General features: G+C 44.0%; 1 protein-coding gene across 1 annotated transcript in view; it reads right to left on the reverse strand.

Moving 5' to 3' along the window:
• Positions 1-5288: 5288 nt before the first annotated feature.
• The window catches only part of LOC115799989 (sorting nexin-7-like), a 52430-nt gene continuing 38986 nt past the window's right edge, over positions 5289-18732 (reverse strand). The window contains exon 9 of the mRNA XM_030757301.1: positions 5289-7117. Coding sequence (XP_030613161.1) covers positions 7037-7117 — 81 coding nt within the window. The 3' untranslated portion in view covers positions 5289-7036. The remainder of the gene's footprint in view (positions 7118-18732) is intronic.

Below are 18732 nucleotides of genomic sequence, written 5' to 3' on the forward strand. Positions count from 1 at the left end.
CCAAGGTTTTTAGTAGATGCCTCTGTGATGTGAACTTGAACATCCTACAGTAGGTCACGTCGTTCTCGGGTTATGGGTTAAAGTTTAGTGGAAGGCCAATGGTACGACAATCCCACAACTTCCTCTTCAAGCAGCCAAGGTAAAAACGAGCGGTGACACAAGACTTTTGCACGTGTCCTGTATAATAAATGTTGCCTCACCAAAACTTTCAGCTTCAGCTCAGGAAACAGAGTTGGATACAGAGCTGCCAACTTTTATTTATGAAGGGCCCACTCACCACAGCAGTCACTTCACTGCGGCTCGACGGTAAATCGCAGTTATAAATTTCTAATAACTTTCCTTTACATAAATGTACTGACAGTAAAACAGGTGTTTCACCCCTCAGTGAACGGTACTGTTAACCTGCTACACATAACTACAATGTCTTTGGTACGGCAGCTCAGTCATAACAAATGTAACACTGGGAAGATAAACAGCTGTTTGGTGATAGCTTTAACACTGTGATGTGGGCCCGCTCAGGAGCACTGTAACAACTGCAAACATTTTTCTATGTATTCAAATTAAAAACATCCCCTTGGAGTTAAAAAGGTGTTTGTGGTTGTTTTTAATCAGAACCTGCGATTCCTCTTAGTTTTTTCACTCAGCTGTTATAGCCCATCTCTAACACAGAGCTGTGAGGCTGATGAAGACTAACCCTTCATCCCTGTAAAGGGCACTCTGCCTTCACTGTAACTGCCAAACTCTATTTATGCACAAACATGTTCATTCTTCCTGGGACAGTCGTAGCTTTGCAAAAGTTCCCCATGCACCGTATTCATGTTAATAAGACCTGCATTCATTTAAGAACAGAAGAAAACAAGGAAAGATGTAAAAATAGATTTACCAGCATGCTTAAATATTTCCTGTAATGCCGCTGTGGATCGTACAGTACAGTGTGTCCTTTGAGAAGAGGAAGCTTTTGATATCAGTACTTGATGCTCCGTGTTCTCACCACAGTTCTCTCCATCTCATCTGACAAGTGCAACCTAACATTTGCCTCATTAAAAGTGCTCCCACAGGGCTGATTGTCAGTCATCTCCACCTGTTATATTCAGCCTAACCCCCGCAGATGCTGCTTTCTGTGTACTTGACAGTGCATGGGATTATGGGAATGCACACTTCTAAAACACTAATTCCCTACTCCCGTGTACACCCCTGAAACAGCCTGTTATCCCTGCCTCTCACTGTCTCATTCCTACTCTCTGTATTCTTTGAGAAGAATAAGGAATTGGATAAGGAGCAGAGGATGGATGGATGGATGGACTATGAAGAATGTCAGGGGGACCTGAGAGCCGAACTATTTATTTACACTCTCTCTTCAGTTGAGTCAATGGCTCCTTCCTCCAAACAGATCTCAATCGTACTAGACTGCTCAAAGAAGTCCCTCCATTAATTAATGCTTCAACTTTAAATATGATCAGTCTTTCTTTATTATTTGGTTATGTACCACAGGCTTTTAAGGTGGCAGTAATTAAACTGTTACTTAAAATCCATCACTTTAAATGTAAAATATTTTTCTTCACATACAAGTTCTTGAATAATCAGGCTCCACCTTATCTTAAAGGCCTCTTAGTACCGTAACATCCCAGTAGAGCGCTTGGTTCTCAGACAGTAGAATGGGAGGCAGAGCCTTCAGCTTTCAGGCCCCTCCTCTGAGGAAGCAGCTCCCAGTTAGGATTCAGGAGACAGACACCCTCTCTGTTTTTAAGATTTGATTCCTCACAAATATGTGGGCTCGTTTAGATGTTTTCTGTCAAAGCTGAATCTGTCTGTTCTGTTCTTGAGTGTAAGCACTGGTATGCTGTAAACCTTATTATTATTAACTGTAATCATAATGCTGGCAATGATACGTTTACCTCCTCAAGTGTGTTCTGGACTTGGTTACTTTTAGGATTAATCTTAAAACTTTCCTTTGTGATCAAGCTTATAGTTAGAGCTGGACCAGGTGACCCTGAACCCTCCCTTAGATGGCCTGCAAAGGGGGGGGGGGGGGTCCCATGATGCACTGAGTGCCCCCCCACCACTCTGTTTATACTTCACTCTGCATTTAATCATTTGTTACTATTAATCTCTCTTCCCACAGTCGCACTTTGACAAATACATCAGGAGCAACTCAGGGTGTCTTGCCAAACGATACTTTGGCATGCATACTGGAGTGGCCAGGAATTGAACCACCCACCTTCAAATTAGTAGCTGACCTGCTCTACCTCCTGAGCCACAGGCTGCCCCTCCCTGAGCCTGGTTCTGCCCGAGGCTTTTTGTGTTAAAAGGGAGTTTTTCCTTCCCACTGTCACCAAGTGCTTGTTGTTGGGGTTGTGTGATTGTTGGGTTTTCTCTGTATTATTGTGGGGTCTTTGTCATACAGTATAAAGTGCCATGAGGCAACTTGTTGTGATCTGGTGCTATATAAATAAAAATGAATTGAATTGAATAAAGACTGCAAAATGTGTGAGCCAGAGATGCTGTATAGACAGAGGAAACAGGTCAGCAGTATGGTTTCACCCTCTGCATGTCCATACCCACAGTGAAAAGGATCCATGAAACCACAGGTACTTTGTGTGGTTGACCAACAAAGACATTTAATCACAAACACCACGCTGCTAAATGGGCTTCTTTGTACATAATGCTTTTCCACTTTGCCTGAACTCTCAAAACACTTTAAGCTTCAGTCACTTTTTACTGCATGTCTGCACTGTGACGAACACACCGGGAGCAGCTCGGAGTCCACAAACACGCCTGCATCACAGTCCAGGGACTGAAGCAAAGTGGTGATGCATCATGCTTGTTTCAGTGCGTGCAGAGGAATACAGTATTATGTAACCTGGTCAGCGGTGCAGCTGTCAGGCTGCTCAGAGCTGGACTGTGTTGACCCTGTGTTGCATCAGGTGTGGGGATAAAAACATTCAGCTCATTTGCTCAACACTCAGATAAATCAGGGCTCTAACATTACTCAAGGTGATTCTGCTCCTGCTCTTTTCTGTTGTGAGATAAAAGCTCCTTGTGGAGCAATTAATGTGCTGTTATTGTCACAGTGACACACACATCATATTTATGGGACAGGAAAATGTCCTGTTGAGTATAAGCAAGACACTAATCATGCTGCACTGCATACACACTTCATGAAATGAATTAGCAGACCATTATCTTTAGATGAAATCTTTACAGGCTTTCAGAAATATGTCATTTATTTTCAGCCCTTTTCAATCTTTAGACAATTATTTAAGATGAAATGGAAACAATTTGATTGGAACAGCACTCTGCATTTAATCATTATTATTAATCTCTGGCTGTCTTCCACTCTTTGGTCCTGTCTCCCTCCCCTCACCCCCACCCAGTCGCAGCAGATGGCTGCTGACATCGTCACCTGTACATCTAAATTTAAGGTGAGCTCAGAGGTGCGCAGGCAGTGTTTGCATCAGAGCTTCCAAATAAAAGCCTGTTTGTTAAAGGGGACCATCATAGAGAGTGAGAAATTAAATACAGTGCACTGTGATACACAGAGCAAGCTCATAAATTCATAGTGAAAAATCAAACCCACAGTATAAACAATATCAACATTACTAAGTATGATGATCGTACAAACAGAAAGATTACCTGTTTTTTCTACAGTCCTTCCACACACTGACATATAATAGATCCATATAGCCACCATGGTGTCCCCATTGGCTTCAGTTTAATTTATATACAAATCACAGCAAGTCACCAACAAGGTTTCATATTGTAAAGTAAAAACCACACAATAATACAGAGAAAACCCCACAACAAGCACTTGGTGACAGTGGGAAGGAAAAACTCCCTTTAAACAGGAAGAACCCTCCAGCAGGAGCAGGTCAGGGAGGGGGGGGTCATCTGCTGAGACGGGCTGGGGGTGGGGTGGGTTGTGGGGGGACAGGACACCAAACTTTTAAATGATTTCTACATAAATGATCACATCGAGTACAAACCAGATATCTAGGAGCTGTAAATGGTTCCTGTTTGCTGGAGACAGATGAGGGAAACTTCTTATGTACAAAAACAAAGCACAACAGTCACTGTAGCTGTTAACAAGTGTTAATCACAGAGGAGGAAACAGTGGATTTGACAGGAACTATTTTCAGCTGTGCCCCCCCCCCCCTACACACACACACACACACAGTACTTAAGTCTTTTCATGAGGTTGGTCTACATTATGACAAATATAGAACACCCTAAGGCTTTTTGCATGCTTTGCTAATATCATATACACATGAGGACATGGAGGTGAAAATAGTTCCTCCCTTAAGTGCAGGGCACAGCGGACAGAGCAGCCTGCAGCCATCTGCACAGCAAACACAAATGTAGAGTTGGCCTGTGTGTGCGCTCCATTTACTTCATCTAAATCACTTATTAACAGTTTATTTAAAGAACCCTTGTTAATATGATTAAGTGTGCAGTGATAATCTACTCAGTGGTACCATGTACAGCTCCTGGGAGAGAATATTCACGATTTTCAGATCATTATGCAGAAAAACCTGCGAGACCAGCAAACCTTTAGAGCCAGATCAATAAACTCTAAATTCTTTAAAAGGAGGAACGTACGGACCACAGAAACCAACTAAAGAGGGAGATTAAGAAAAACATTCAATTTGATTTGTATAGCACCAATTCACAACAGTCTCAATGCTCTTTATATTGTAAAGAGTTGACAGTACAGATGAACCCAAGATGAAATCTTATAGGTGAGAAAAACATGAGTACGGAGAAGGACTGACTGATGATCCGAGGCGTTCTGCCCTGTCAGTCAAATGGAGATATTGTGTCATGGGTATGTATGACTGCCAGACAACTAGTGTTTCATATTAACACTACTCTATGTGACATTTATGAGGATACAATGATAATGGGGTCATGACCTTATGTATGACGAAACAAGCACCCAAACTAAGATGAATTTAAAGGCCTCGACTGCTGAGTGGCAGTTCAGAGCACCTGGGCTTCTTGTCCCTGGGTGGATCCTGGAAGGATGCTAGGATCCTCACCCACAGCGTTCTCGAGTCATCATGTTCACAAAGTTTAAAGCTGGCTGCGGGGTGACGATAACGCCCATCTGACAGGCCCTTCATGTGTGGAGCGCAGTTAGAGCAGCTCCACGTTTTTCTTCTTAAAGACACGTGCAGCTTTTTCACTTTAAGGACGTTTCAATCGATAACGCTGTCAACAGCTGCTAAAGCACTGACCATAGCAGCTCTGTAACACACCGACACCAGGAAAGACAAAATATGCTTGCGGTGAATAAGCAGTTGAGGTTGTGTGTGTGTGTGTGTGTGTGTGTGTCACACTGATGTTTGTGAGTCATTTTAAACCTGAGAAAACGTGTTGCCTGTTCTTGGTTTAGTCTAAAAAGAACCACAAATGCACAGATCAGTCTTTATTACCAGGTCAAATCATTTTTATTACATATTAATAACCACAATGACAGCAGAGCCTCAGTGTAAAGCAGTTAGTCCCACAGCAGGAACAGCACTGCAGCTCGTGCAGACGTGTAAACTCTAAAGGACTGATCTCAGAGCAGCAGATAAAGCTTTAAGGCCTCTGTGGGAGATATTTAACGGCAGGTCAGCAGAGTCATCACATGAAGCTGATTCATCACGTGAGCTTTAATGAGATGGGATTCTTTTTTTTTGGTGTGCACCTTTGGCAGAAATCTCTCCTCCACACCCACTCGCAGTCAGAGTTGTATGAATTACAGTTTCAATCATTCCTTTTTATAAAAACTCAGACAGCCACTGTACCTGATCAGACTTCAATGTTTTCATCTGCAGGTTCAACAAAAGTGCACTCACAACGTGACTGACTGACAGCAGCTGTGTGCAGGCGGCTGCTGTCACACATACGTTAGAGCCCGGGGGGGGGGGGGGGGGGGGGGTCAATTAGTTCAACAAACTTTAGCTACTTTTGTTTTGTTTTTACTGGTAATTACATGATAATTAATGAGGTTCAGAAATGCTTCAGAGTTTGTAACACAGCTGTGACACTTTTCTGGATTGTGAGTGATGGAAACATAATAGTTAGCAGGTCGTCTTCATCTGAGGGCTGTTATGAGGCTGTGGGTGCTGCTTCAGCGTCTGCTGAATACGTTCACACAAACCCCTTTGTTAGGTTCAGAAACACCTGCAGCTCCCACTCCACTGATCTCCGGTCAGTTTGATGCCTCGTTGGATGGAGAGGAAGACGGGCATCACCAGCACCAAATACATAACATGTGTATTATTGTCTGTTATCAGCTGTAATACAAATCAGTCATAATTACTGTTATTGTTGAACTAACGACTGAAACCCTGAAATACTAAATATCTGTGTACCATTTATTACAGCAGCTATTAGAAAGTGTTACCTCGGGGGCTAAGCTACTTCAGCTTGGTTGTCATAGAAACACTGCTGCGAGTGAGCAGGATTTCATGAAGCGGCCTCACCTCTGTCCACCTCTCTAAGCTGTGGATGCAGAGACAGACGCTCTGCTCTGACGCGTCTTCTGTAACAGAAGAACTTGAAGCATCACTTAAAATTCCTCCTGTTAGTAAAGTTTACCTTTATCCACCTGAAGGCTTCATTCGCTCCTGTAAAATGAGAACTCGCGCTGATGCTTCGTACTGAGGAGGACTCCCTGAAACAGCTGCTGCCCGCCTATCAAAGCTTTTATAGTGTCACTGCCATCGACACAGAGCACACGTACAAATGTAGAAAAAGGAATAACGCAGCACAAAAATAAACTAGGAAGAGAAGGATTTTAACCTTGGCCACCGCAGTGCGCGGGTGGATCATAGTGTTGGTTTTAGGGATGAGCGATCATCGCTGGAATGGTGAGACTGGAATCTTTGGCCACACACACGGAGACAGAAAGCAGACAGACATTTGGCTTGTTTGGAACTTGAAGCACTTGTGTGTCAGTGGTTCAGGTCTTTGTGTATTTGAAGGTTTTGGTGGACTGACCACAGCGTGGTTCCTGTGGTTTTGGGGGGGGGGGGGGGGTCATCATGTTTTAAGCAGCATCTTCCTGGTCTCTCTGCTCTCCGGACTCTGCTCTCTGAGACAGGAGGAAGGATTCCCACACTGCCAGACGCTGAAAGAAAGAAGGCCAAGGTCATCAAACTTTGCCTTTATGAATTATTAATAAATATTAATTACTGCCCTTTGTGAGGTAAACTGGGGGGAAAAAAAAGTTGGTTAAACCAGCACGAACACGTGTGACTGCTGCATGTAAAACACGAAGCAGCGAGAATGTGCAGCACAGCAGGGCAGCGTTAGCCAGGAGTGCAGTTTTCCAACAGTCTGAAAACAGTGAACATGGAGGGGAAACTTCCTGCTCCCAAAGCCGTGCCGCTCAGCACTGACGCTTCAATCAGAGCCTCATGCAAACAAACAGGTGACATCACACATACCTGCACGACATCATTCTTTTTACCATTTGTGTTGAAACATGGAACACCAACATCCCGCTCTTACTCTTTGAATACATTTAATATTCCACAGTTAAAAACTAAAAGCTTATTATTTTTATTCTTTAGCTCTCAACAAAAGGTCTGGCTGAGCTGTTGCACCTCCACCTTCCAACAGATCCAATCACAGTGAAAGTGAAGCAGTGGCATAAACACTGACCTCATAGATGAGTTAAAGCATCAACACTTGCCTGGCGGCAGGAGGTTTCATCAGCAGGGTTCTTATCGGTCCCATCAGATCTAAAAACGTGCTCTCCAAGTGTCTGAGGAGCTTCCCCGAATCTCTATTCCAACACTTCCTCCTTTGATCTGCCTCTTCTTCCCTCAACTCTCTCACCGGGACATTATTACACAGACAGAGGCACAGAGAGTCCCATTGTGTGTGTGTGTGTGTGTGTGTGAGTGTGTGTGTACGGGTTGCGGAGGACTCGACAAAGCGAATCAGCCTTTATGGCTTCAGAAAGCAGTTATCCTGATAGCAGGAGAGGCAGGAAGCCACGCAACCACAAAGTGAAAATGACAAGCGCACACCACCAAGGACAGACACATTCAAGGCCCCTCTGAAAACCTGGGCTCCACTCTGTCAGCGCACATCAATAAACTGAAGTCAGTTTTTCCAAGGTAGCAGCAGTTTGTTTAGAGGCGGCAATAAGTCAGAGCCTCGGCCTGTCAACGCTCCAATCAAGAGGCGATCTGTCCTGGTAGCACCAGGCAGTGCAGCATGCAGCCTGGTCATAGAAACTCAATGATGTCATTGATCAATAAATAGCAAATGGATTAATACCGATACAGCACCTTTCTACTCAGTCTGAACACTTTCTGCTACAGCTCTCAGTCACCCAGTCACAGACAGTGACTGAGCACTTTTTAATGTCTCACACACACACACACACACACACAGTCCAGTATCCCAGGACACACACGAACTGGAGGAGTCAGGGACTGAGTCACCAATCTTTCGATTGGTAGAAGATCCGCTCCACCTCCTGAGCCTCGGCCGCTTGCAGCACCTGGTATTCCAAGGAATCCCATCCAAGTCCTCACCAGGCTCGACCCTGCTCAGCTTGTGAGGTCTGGTTTGCTCAGGGTGGTACGGCCACAAGTCAGTATACAAAAAAAATCACAATGGGAAGAAGCAGAAATTAAATCATCAGTTGATCTCAAGCTCTTAATAAACGTAACTTTACACTTTAGCTTGATTTTGACGCACAACAAAAACCTCAAAAATACAAAATTATCTTTGTCATCAAGTGCAGTGAAGTTAACATAACAGACTTCCAACAGTACAGAACGTGCAGCATGAGTACTCCAACTGATCAGTGTAACCAGCTCTGGCTCTGTGACAAACATCTGTCTGTGATAGAGAGCTGAGGAGCATTATCCTTCCACTCAGACCTCATTTATTCACTTCACTAACCCGTTTATGCTCCTAATGTTTGAAGCTATTTAAGTGCAGCATGTGATTACACTTGTTTTCTCTGCAGCATCTCTTCCAATCCTCGGAAACGGATTTGTTGATGGAGACACGACACTTCTCACAAAGCTGACTCAGATGTTCCAGAAGAGCACTAAATCTGTCCAGGATTTCACAGGCTGTCGACTCAGCACATCCTTCTTTAAACAAGACTTCACATATTAATACAAACTCCATTCTGAAAATGCTGCAGTGCTGTTTCCAAGCTAAATAAAACCAGAGTGCACTGATTGGTCTCATAAACCTAGATTTCATTCACAGTAGAACACAGAAAACATATCAACTGCTTAAACAGAGAAAATGTACCATTTTAAAAAACACGGGCTCATTTTTTACCACAGATCAGTAAAAACTACACTTCCAGAAATCATGCAAAGAAGCCATATGTGAACATGATCCAGAAACACCACCGTTTTCTCTGGACCAAGTGGAAAACTGTTCTGTGGTCCTATGAATCGGAATTTGAAATTCTTCCTGGAAAACACAACCACTGCTTCCTCCAGACTGAAGAGGAGAGGGACCATCCAGCCTGTTAGCAGCTAGAAAAGCCCCATCAGTGCTGAAAAGTGCTTAAAGGTTTCAGAGCAGCATGTGCTCCCATCCTGAGATGACGTCCTTTCAGAGATACAAACACTAAACCTCATCCTGCATCTACTCCAACAGCATGGCTTTGCAGCAGGAGAGTCCTGGTGCTGAGCCGGCCCGCCTGCAGTCCAGACCCTTCACCAGCTGCAGCATAAAACGAAGCATACGGCAAAGACGACCCAGGACTGAGGAATGGGAACATTCCCAAAAGTCCAGCAAGTTTAATTTTCAGGGCCTGCAAATCTGTTTTCCCTCTTTCAGTTTATACCAGTCAAAAGTTTAAGAAGAAGAAGAAGAAGAAGAAACAGCCTTTATTGTCCCACAGAGGGGAAATTTGGGTGTAACAGCAGCCGCAGTTATTATAAATATAAATAAAGATATAATAATTTACACTATTAAGAAAAGAATATATATAAAATCAACAAACAAGATTAACCTTAATACTACTAATAATAACACTATATACAATGTACATGATGTGCCTGTGTGTTGAACCTTAACAGGCCGGACTATTTACAGTATATTATATATTATCCTACATTGTGTAGGCTATTGTGGTTTTTGTTGGGAGCAGTGATGGATTATAAAGTCTTACAGCTGCTGGGAGGAAGGATCTGCGGTAACGCTCCTTTGTGCATTTAGGATGCAGCAGTCTGTCACTGAAGGAGCTCTCCAGCTCAGCAACAGTTTCATGTATGGGATGGGAGACCTTGTCCATCAGTGATGTTATTTTGGTCAGAGTCCTTCTGTCTCCCACCACCTGCACTGAGTCGAGAGGACATCCTAGGACAGAGCTGGCTTTCCTGATGAGCTTGTCTATCCTCTTCCTCTCAGCTGTAGACAAGCTGCTGCTCCAACATACTGCTGCATAGAAGATGGCTGATGCCACCACAGAGTCATAGAAGGTCTTCAGGAGTGTCCCCTGCACTCCAAAAGACCTCAGCCTTCTCAGCAGGTAGAGTCTGCTCTGACCCTTCCTGTAGAGCGCATCAGTGTTATGAGTCCAGTCCAGTTTATTGTTTAGGTGAACACCCAGGTACTTATAAGAGTCCACTATCTCAATGTCCACTCCCTGGATGTTCACCGGTGTCCGTGTGGTGGGTCTGTGCCTGCGGAAATCCACCACCAGCTCCTTGGTTTTAGCGGCGTTGATCAGGAGGTGGTTCCGCTGGCACCAGTCCACAAAGTCCTGAGTCCACTGTCTGTACTCTGAGTCATCCTCACCTGTGATGAGGCCAACTATGGCAGAGTCGTCAGAGAACTTCTGCAGATGGCAGCGTGGGGAGTTGATGGAGAAGTCTGCAGTGTAGAGGGTGAAGAGGAACGGTGCCAGCACAGTTCCCTGTGGGGCCCCCGTACTGCAGACCAGCCTGTCAGAGACACAGCCCTGTGTCCTCACGTACTGTGGGCGGTCAGTGAGGTAGTCCAGTATCCACTCGGAGATGTGGTGGTCCACTCCTGACAGTTCCAGCTTGTCTCTCAGAAGTCCTGGCTGGATGGTGTTAAAAGCACTGGAGAAATCAAAGAACATGATCACAGTGCTTCCAGGCTTCTCCAGGTGGGTCAGAGCTCGGTGCAGGAGGTAGATGATGGCGTCATCCACCCCGATGCCAGGCCGGTAGGCGAACTGCAGTGGGTCCAACGTCTTCTCATTCTAGACACGTCTAGACACGTCTTCTCATTCAGAGGTTTTTCATTATTTAAAAATGGTCTGCATTTTAATACTAAAGTCATCTAAACTATGAAGAAATACATATGGAATTATTTAGTAAACAATAAAGTGTTAAACTACAATATGTTTTATATTTTAGATGTTTTATATAAGTAGGCGCCTCTTGCTTAGCCAACAGCTTTGCACATCTTGGCATTTTCTCAATCAGCTTTATGAGGCAGTCACCTGGAACAGCTGGTCTCATACACATTAAGAGGGCATCAGTTGTGCTGTGAAGAGGTAGAGTTGGTACACAGCGAGCAGTCCTATTTGAGTAAAGTTCTAGTCTGTATTATGGCAAGAACGACTCAACTAAGGAAAGAAAAATGACAGTCCATCATTAAGGTCAGGCAATCCAAAAAATTTCAAGTCCATCAAACGTTATGATGGAACTGGCTCTCATCAGGAAAGGAAGCCCACGAGTTCCCTCTGCTGCAGAGGGTAAGCTCATCAGCGTTACCAGCCTTAAAAACTGCAAGTAAACGCACCGCAGATAAGAGTTCACGTAGCACACACATCTGAACATCAACTGTTCAGAGAACACTGCATAAATCTGGACTTTATGGTTGAATTGCTGCAAAGAAGCCACTTCTAATGAAGAAGAACAAGAGGAAGAGAATGGCTCTGGCCAAGGAGCACAAGGTAATCTGTCCTTTGGTCTGATGAGTCCAAATTTGAGATTTGTGGTTCCAAACACCATCATGTCTTTGTAAGATGTAGTAAAGCTGAGTGGATGGTTCCTACATGTGTAGTTCCCACCCTGAAGTATGGAGGTGTGATGTATGGGGGTGCTTCATTGATGACACTGTTGGCAATTTATTCAAAATCCCAGGCACACTTAACCAGCATGACTACCACAGCATTCTGCAGTGACATCACATCTGTTTGTGCTTAGTGGGACCAACATTTGTTCCTCAACAGGACAATGACCCCAAACACACCTCAAGGCTATGAAGGGCTGTTTGACCAAGAAAGAGGCTGATGGAGTGTTGGGTCAGGTGACCTGTCCTCCACAATTACCTGATCTAAACCAACTGAGATGGTTTGGGATGAGTTGGACCGCAGAGTGAAGGACAAGCAGCCAACAGGTGCTCAGCACCTCTGGGAACTCCTTCAAGACTGTTGGAAAACCATTTCAGGTGATGACTTCATGAAGCTGATGTTAAGAGCGTAAAGCTGAGATCAAAGCAGGAGGAGCCGACTTTGAAGAATCAAAAATCTGAAACACACTTTGAAGTTTGCTACATGATTCCTTATGTGTTCCTTCATAGTTCAGTATTAGTGTAACAATGTAACAGTACAAACCTTTGGTACTGTTTGTTACTGCATCCTTTGTCTCACCCATTGGGACACATTTTTGATACAGTTTAAATCTTTTCAAGCCATTCAGAATTTTAAATAGTAAATGGACCAGTTCTTACATAGTGCTTTTCTACTCTGAGCACTCAAAGCACTTATACAACATCCAGGATTAACTAAGCTCAGTGCTTTTAGCTAGCATTCACACACATTCACACTCCAATGCTTGCATCAGAGAGCAACTTGGGGTTCAGTATCTTGTCCAAGGATACATTGACATGCAGCCGGAAGTAGCCAGGAATTGAACCGCCGACCTTTCGATCAGTAGGTGACCTGCTCTACCTCCTGAGCTACAGCCACTCCATGTGATCTGATCACAGAGCAGCAAACACCGGTGACAGTACTGTGACAAAGACTCTCAGGTTAGTCACGAGTTTCTGCAGCATTTTCATTGTGTCACATTATAAGTCATAGTCTGTACTATTTATGGCCATGAGTCATCCCACACCAACATAATAGACAATGCTCAGCCAATCAGTGAAGTTGGTATGACAGGCTAATCAATAAGGCTGCAGCCTAGAACTGATGCTTCTCACCATCCGCTGCTGCCAGCTGTTCACTGACCTCGATCAGCTGCTAGATATGGGGAGTCCTCACCATCTCCATTACAGTCAATAATGGTCAAGTAGGTATAGCCAATAACACAGCACAATATGATCATATGATTAGGCTAAGCCAATCAGGCATGAGAAAGAGTCTGCATATCATTAGCATATATTATCATAGCATTAGCAGCCTGAAGTCCTCCATGTTGATTACTCTGCTCTTCAGATAAAAACAGTCAAAGTGTACAAAAGTACAAAACATGCAGGGATATGAATATTGTGTTGCAGGTCTTTGAAGAGTAAAAACATGAGCCAAATTTCATGGTTTTGGAGTCTAAAGAATGGAAGGGCTAAAACCTCACAGGCAGATGATGATATGATAATGATAATATAATCCTGCTTTATTGTGTGCGGGCTGATTAAACAAAGTAATACCTCACATTTTGGTTTCAGTAAGAAGCAGGATCGCTCATCGAGTCTGATTCATATCATTTAGTGAAATTTCCCATCACCTTCACACAAAAAAACACCTTTGTGATTCATTGGTGCCATACTGGGGTCCAAAACTCCTCAGTGAGTCCACGCTCACCATGCTGCACATCACAGAAAGATTCATTCTTCAAACTAAAAGCTAGTAAGTGAGCAAACCTTGATGGACTGTGAAGAGTATATCATCTCCCTGAGGCAGACGCTTTAATAACTGGATGAACTGAACTGCTGACTGAATTATATTCTGACGATACAATTTTGAGCCAAAACATCCTGATCACTCAGACAGCAGCAGAATACGATCAATATCAGGGGTCAGTGATAGATAAAATCAATGATAAGTGAACGATCAGTTCACATAGTCGCTGTGATGGATGGAGAAAAGCACAGATATAAAATCATTATGACCTGCTCAGAGCATTTCTCCAATCAGCACAGCTCAGATAGCTCCTCAGATTCTGTATTAACTGACGTTCACGCCTTATGGAAGAGAATTAAATACAAGCAAAGACAAATAATGTCAACATTTTCACACCTGGGCAGATTGAAGCTTTGAAGTCCAAATGACCACATGTATTTAGTGCATGACAGGAACCAACCCATTAAAACAAGATGCATGTGCTAATTAATGAAACACACACACACACACACACACACACACACACACACACACACACACACACACACACACACACACACACACACACACACACACACACACACACACACAGGATCAAGCAGATGAGCCTGGGGATAAAACTCTAATTACAGGGTTCATTAGGACGGCAGAAGCCTGCTCAGCTGACAGCGATGCTGCAGGCTCCACTGGTGCTGAACAGGTAAACACAGAGAATCAGGACACACACACATCAATGACACGGTGCTCATACCAATGGCTGTGTGAATGAGACGTGCATAAAGCACCGAGTGCTCAGGTAGAAAAGCACCAGTCCAGTTACAGCAGGTATTACACTGTAAAAATGAGGCTGCACACACAAGAAAATGACACTATTCAAATTCTTATGAGTGTGACTGTAAGTATATATAGTTTTACTAATTATGATGATTTCTCAAGCAAGATTATTTATTTTGCATTTTTTTTATTGTCAAAATAATTTTAAAAAGCACCCAAACAGCAGCAGAGGCCCCGGGGTCGGGCATCATCAGCAGTAACAGGCTACTGCTGAGTACCACAGGCTACTGCTGAGTACCACAGCTTTGGGGTAATTCCAGCCTGCATGTCACTCCTCACATCCTCTCCACCCTGCTGCCACCCTTCTCATTCACACACATCTTCCAGCTCCACCTCTCCAGAGTCTCTTCCACCCTGCTCGCACTACAGATCACAGTGTCATCTGCAAACATCACAGAGACTCTCAGATCACCCATCACCACTGTAAGCAGGAAATAACCACGTACAACCATTGGTGTAAACCCACCTCCACCACAAACCCATCTGTCACAGATGTCTTACTGTCCTCATAAACGCATACATACACTCTGTCCACAGCCCCCCCCCCAACGCATCTGTGGGTACTTAATCTGGGTCAGTGGTCTTTCAGATGTCGTCTGCCTCATACATAATCCATTTATTCAGGCTATTTAAGCACTTCTTCTCAGCACTCTCCTGATTTGCCAGTGTGTTTGCTTCATCACCGTTTTTATCTCTGCAGAAACAGGGAATTTAACCAGCGCTGAGGTTACAGAGACACACTTGAGTGCAGTCCTTCAAAAACCAGCAGATGAGCCAAGCAGTGATTACATTATGTGTAGGTGGAGTGCTGACTGGTCCAAAAGTTGACCAAAACAAGAAAGGAAAGAGTTCAACAGACGGAGGGCAGGAAATGAAAGAAAGAAAAAATCATTCAAAATCAAAAACACACACAGAAAAGCTCGGCTGCAGTTCGGTCTTCTTTGTGGCTACGCCTTAAATCATTTCCAGTGTTTTTTTATTTTGCCTTTTCTGAAAACCTGAAAAAAATGACTTGGGCCATTATTTTAAGGAGGTGACAACATGAGTTTGAAAGCTCTGTAGCATCTATGGGCTACTAAAGCACACCATGCTGAGCACTTACAGTGTAACACAAAAGTGAGTACACCCCTGAGAGACTACACCCGTAAATGCCCAAATTGAGCACTGCTTGTCATTTTCCCTCCAAAATGTCATGTGACTCGTTAGTGTTACTATGTCTCAGGTGTGCACAGGGAGCAGGTGTGTTCAGTTTTGTAGTACAGCTCTCACACTCTCTCACACTGGTCACTGAAAGTTCCAACATGGCAAAGAACTCTGTGAGGATCTTAAAGATGAATTGTTGCTCTACATGAAGACTGTTATATAAGCTGCACACAGACTACTTTCATTGTGTCATTTTGTCAGTGTTGTCCCATGAAAAGATCTACTTAAATATCTGCAGACATGTGCGGGGTGTACTCACTGTAACCTGGTTCTCAGCTTGGTTCTAGTCAGTCCCTTCTTTTCAGCTTCCTGCTAATTTTCTGAGTACTAGCAGCTGCTTAGATGAGCCCATCGCTGCCAACTGTTTGGACAGGGTTTGAGTATTTAGAAAGTTTTGAAGCTTACATCTTCTGGCCTATTCTGCTGCCTTTGTGTGTGTGCAAAGCTTCACAATTCTGCAGGAAGCCAAACTCCATTCAAAAGAACAGGAGTCAGGATGTAGCGTTCATGCTCAGGTGTTTTACTTTAAGCTGAGTAACACAGTATAATACATAACAACAATATCCAAGCTTCTTTAAATTCAAGCCAAGAGGAGCAATAAAGGATAAAGACATTGGTCATCCTATGTGTACATGTCATGCAATAATACTAACACACACCCACTTATCAAAATGTCAGTGAAATGTTTCTCTGTAGTCTGTGGTTAACAAACACTTACAGACAGAAAGAGGGTCACAGCAGACAGTTACAGGAACCCTTCAACAAATATGACCTGTTTGCCCCAACTAACATAGCTGACTTCCTGCTCTGGGTCAAGCTGCATGCCGCTTTAACAACGACCTGTCTGATTCTATGAGGGCTGTATGAATAACCCTGAAACATATCCAACATATTTGCAGCAGTGCAACTCTCCAGCACACTCTCTGTTGCTATGAGGTAACCATGGAAATGCTGACAAGGCTCTGCCATCATAATGAAGGCAGAGCAGAGCACGGAGCTCCTCATAACCCTGCATCTCAGTGATAATCACTGCATCATCAATAACAGCTGGAACTGGCAACACAAACTTCCCCGTGTCTGGCTGCCTGCACCATCACTCACATGTGACATGTATGAAGGTTTGCAGAGGCGCTGGGACCGATTTAATCTCATAAATGGATACATCATTAATAAACTCCTCAGTTTTCACTCTTCTCCTGCTGCTTCAGATCTGATTCAGTGGAGCTGATGCTTAAAATAAAGAGTTACATCATCATTTTCACTGATGTGGATCTGTTTCTGACTCCAGCACTGCAGGCCATGCTCACAGATCTGCAACATTACCCTGAAGGACAATCCCGTTCACAGAACTTCACGCACTCATCTGTGACCCCAAAGCTCAGTCCTAACTCCAACAAATCCCAGCTGGTTTTCAGTACTGGGGCATAAATGCATGCAGCTAAAGAGACGAGGAAAGGCACTCAGGTGTTATCACTACATTTGGCAGTAAAAGCGCAGGAGTACAGTCATCATGGTCAGCATTAAATGTGACCTGCATACTTTGTGATAAATGCTCTAAGACATCTTTTCCAGCAGATCAACAGGTAGACAGCACAGTGGTTAGCACTGCTGCCTCACAGCTAGAAGGTCTGGGTTCAAATCCCCCACGGCCCGGGCCTCTCTGTGTTTGCACGTTCGCCCCAGGTCTGCTCCCACAGTCCGCAGACATGCAGTTAGTGGGGTTAGGTTAACTGATGGTTCTAAATTGCCCACAGGTGTGAGTGTGAATGCTTGTCTGGCGACCTGTACAGGTGTACCCTGTGACAGCTGGGATCTCACCCCCCCCACCCCGGGACCCTGAACAGGATAGGCGGAAGGTAAATGATGCATATTTGAATAATTATATAATTTCACCTCAATACCCAACCAGCTTTTTTTAATCAAATCTGAAGATACAACTAAAGTGCTGACCTTCAGAGTGCAGCTTTCATTCAGTGGACTGAACAAACATAGTGTTGCACTATCACACACCAACACATCAGCTTAACTGATAAATGTGTGTACTTTTGCCATCCCCAGAACACACCAATATTAGTCTATTAGGAGCTTCCTTTCAGCTCCTCCCTTTTCTTTAGCGGGTTATAAATACATGTTTGTGCATGTAAAAGTTTGAAAGCTACAAAACAAAGAAGTTCTGATTTCCAGCAGAGAGCACCGCTCCTGTCACCCTGTGATACTCAGCTGCACCCACAGAGGATGAGCAGCTGCCTCTTAGTGTGCTATTATGCACTCCAACTTCATGTGTGTCAGCCACAGGCAGAGCAAACACAGCATTCGGTTGTTGGATACATGCGGGAGTGCTTATGCACAGCCAACATCTGAACTACTTTTAGTTTTTACTTCAACCTTACTGGCAGAAACGTCCTCAGTGTCAGAGCGCTGTGTGGCCAACAACACTGCTGTGTTTGCTCTAACTGAGAGTCGAGTTTTACCAAAGCACCCACAGTGATCAGCCAGCCTGGCTGTCTTCAACCAAAATGAACTAGAAACCTTTAAATAAGTTAAATATGAGCAATTTTAGGCGATGAAGTCTGTGATGAAGTGCTGACTCCTCGTGCCTTAAAGACTGGAGCCAAATATAACTGCAGTCCAAGCCCATAAAGGAGTCCCTGTCGACTCAGTAGTGTCCCTGCGTGCTATGACCCATCACTCACTCCTTGTACCTGTCGGCTCTAAACACCCCCAGGACCTGCTGCTGCTCCCCCGCTCCCCCAGGCTACTGGTGTAAAAAGATGTTCGAGTCACCTCCAAAATATTAGAGTGGGGTTTGCTGTGGTGTTCAGGCTTGTTCAGGAGTCGTGTAAGCAGTGAACGGTAATCTGTAATATTTGGAGAATATACAAATAACCAGAAACTATTAA

Source organism: Archocentrus centrarchus, chromosome 20 (assembly GCF_007364275.1).
Source record: "Archocentrus centrarchus isolate MPI-CPG fArcCen1 chromosome 20, fArcCen1, whole genome shotgun sequence".
NCBI lineage: Eukaryota > Metazoa > Chordata > Actinopteri > Cichliformes > Cichlidae > Archocentrus > Archocentrus centrarchus.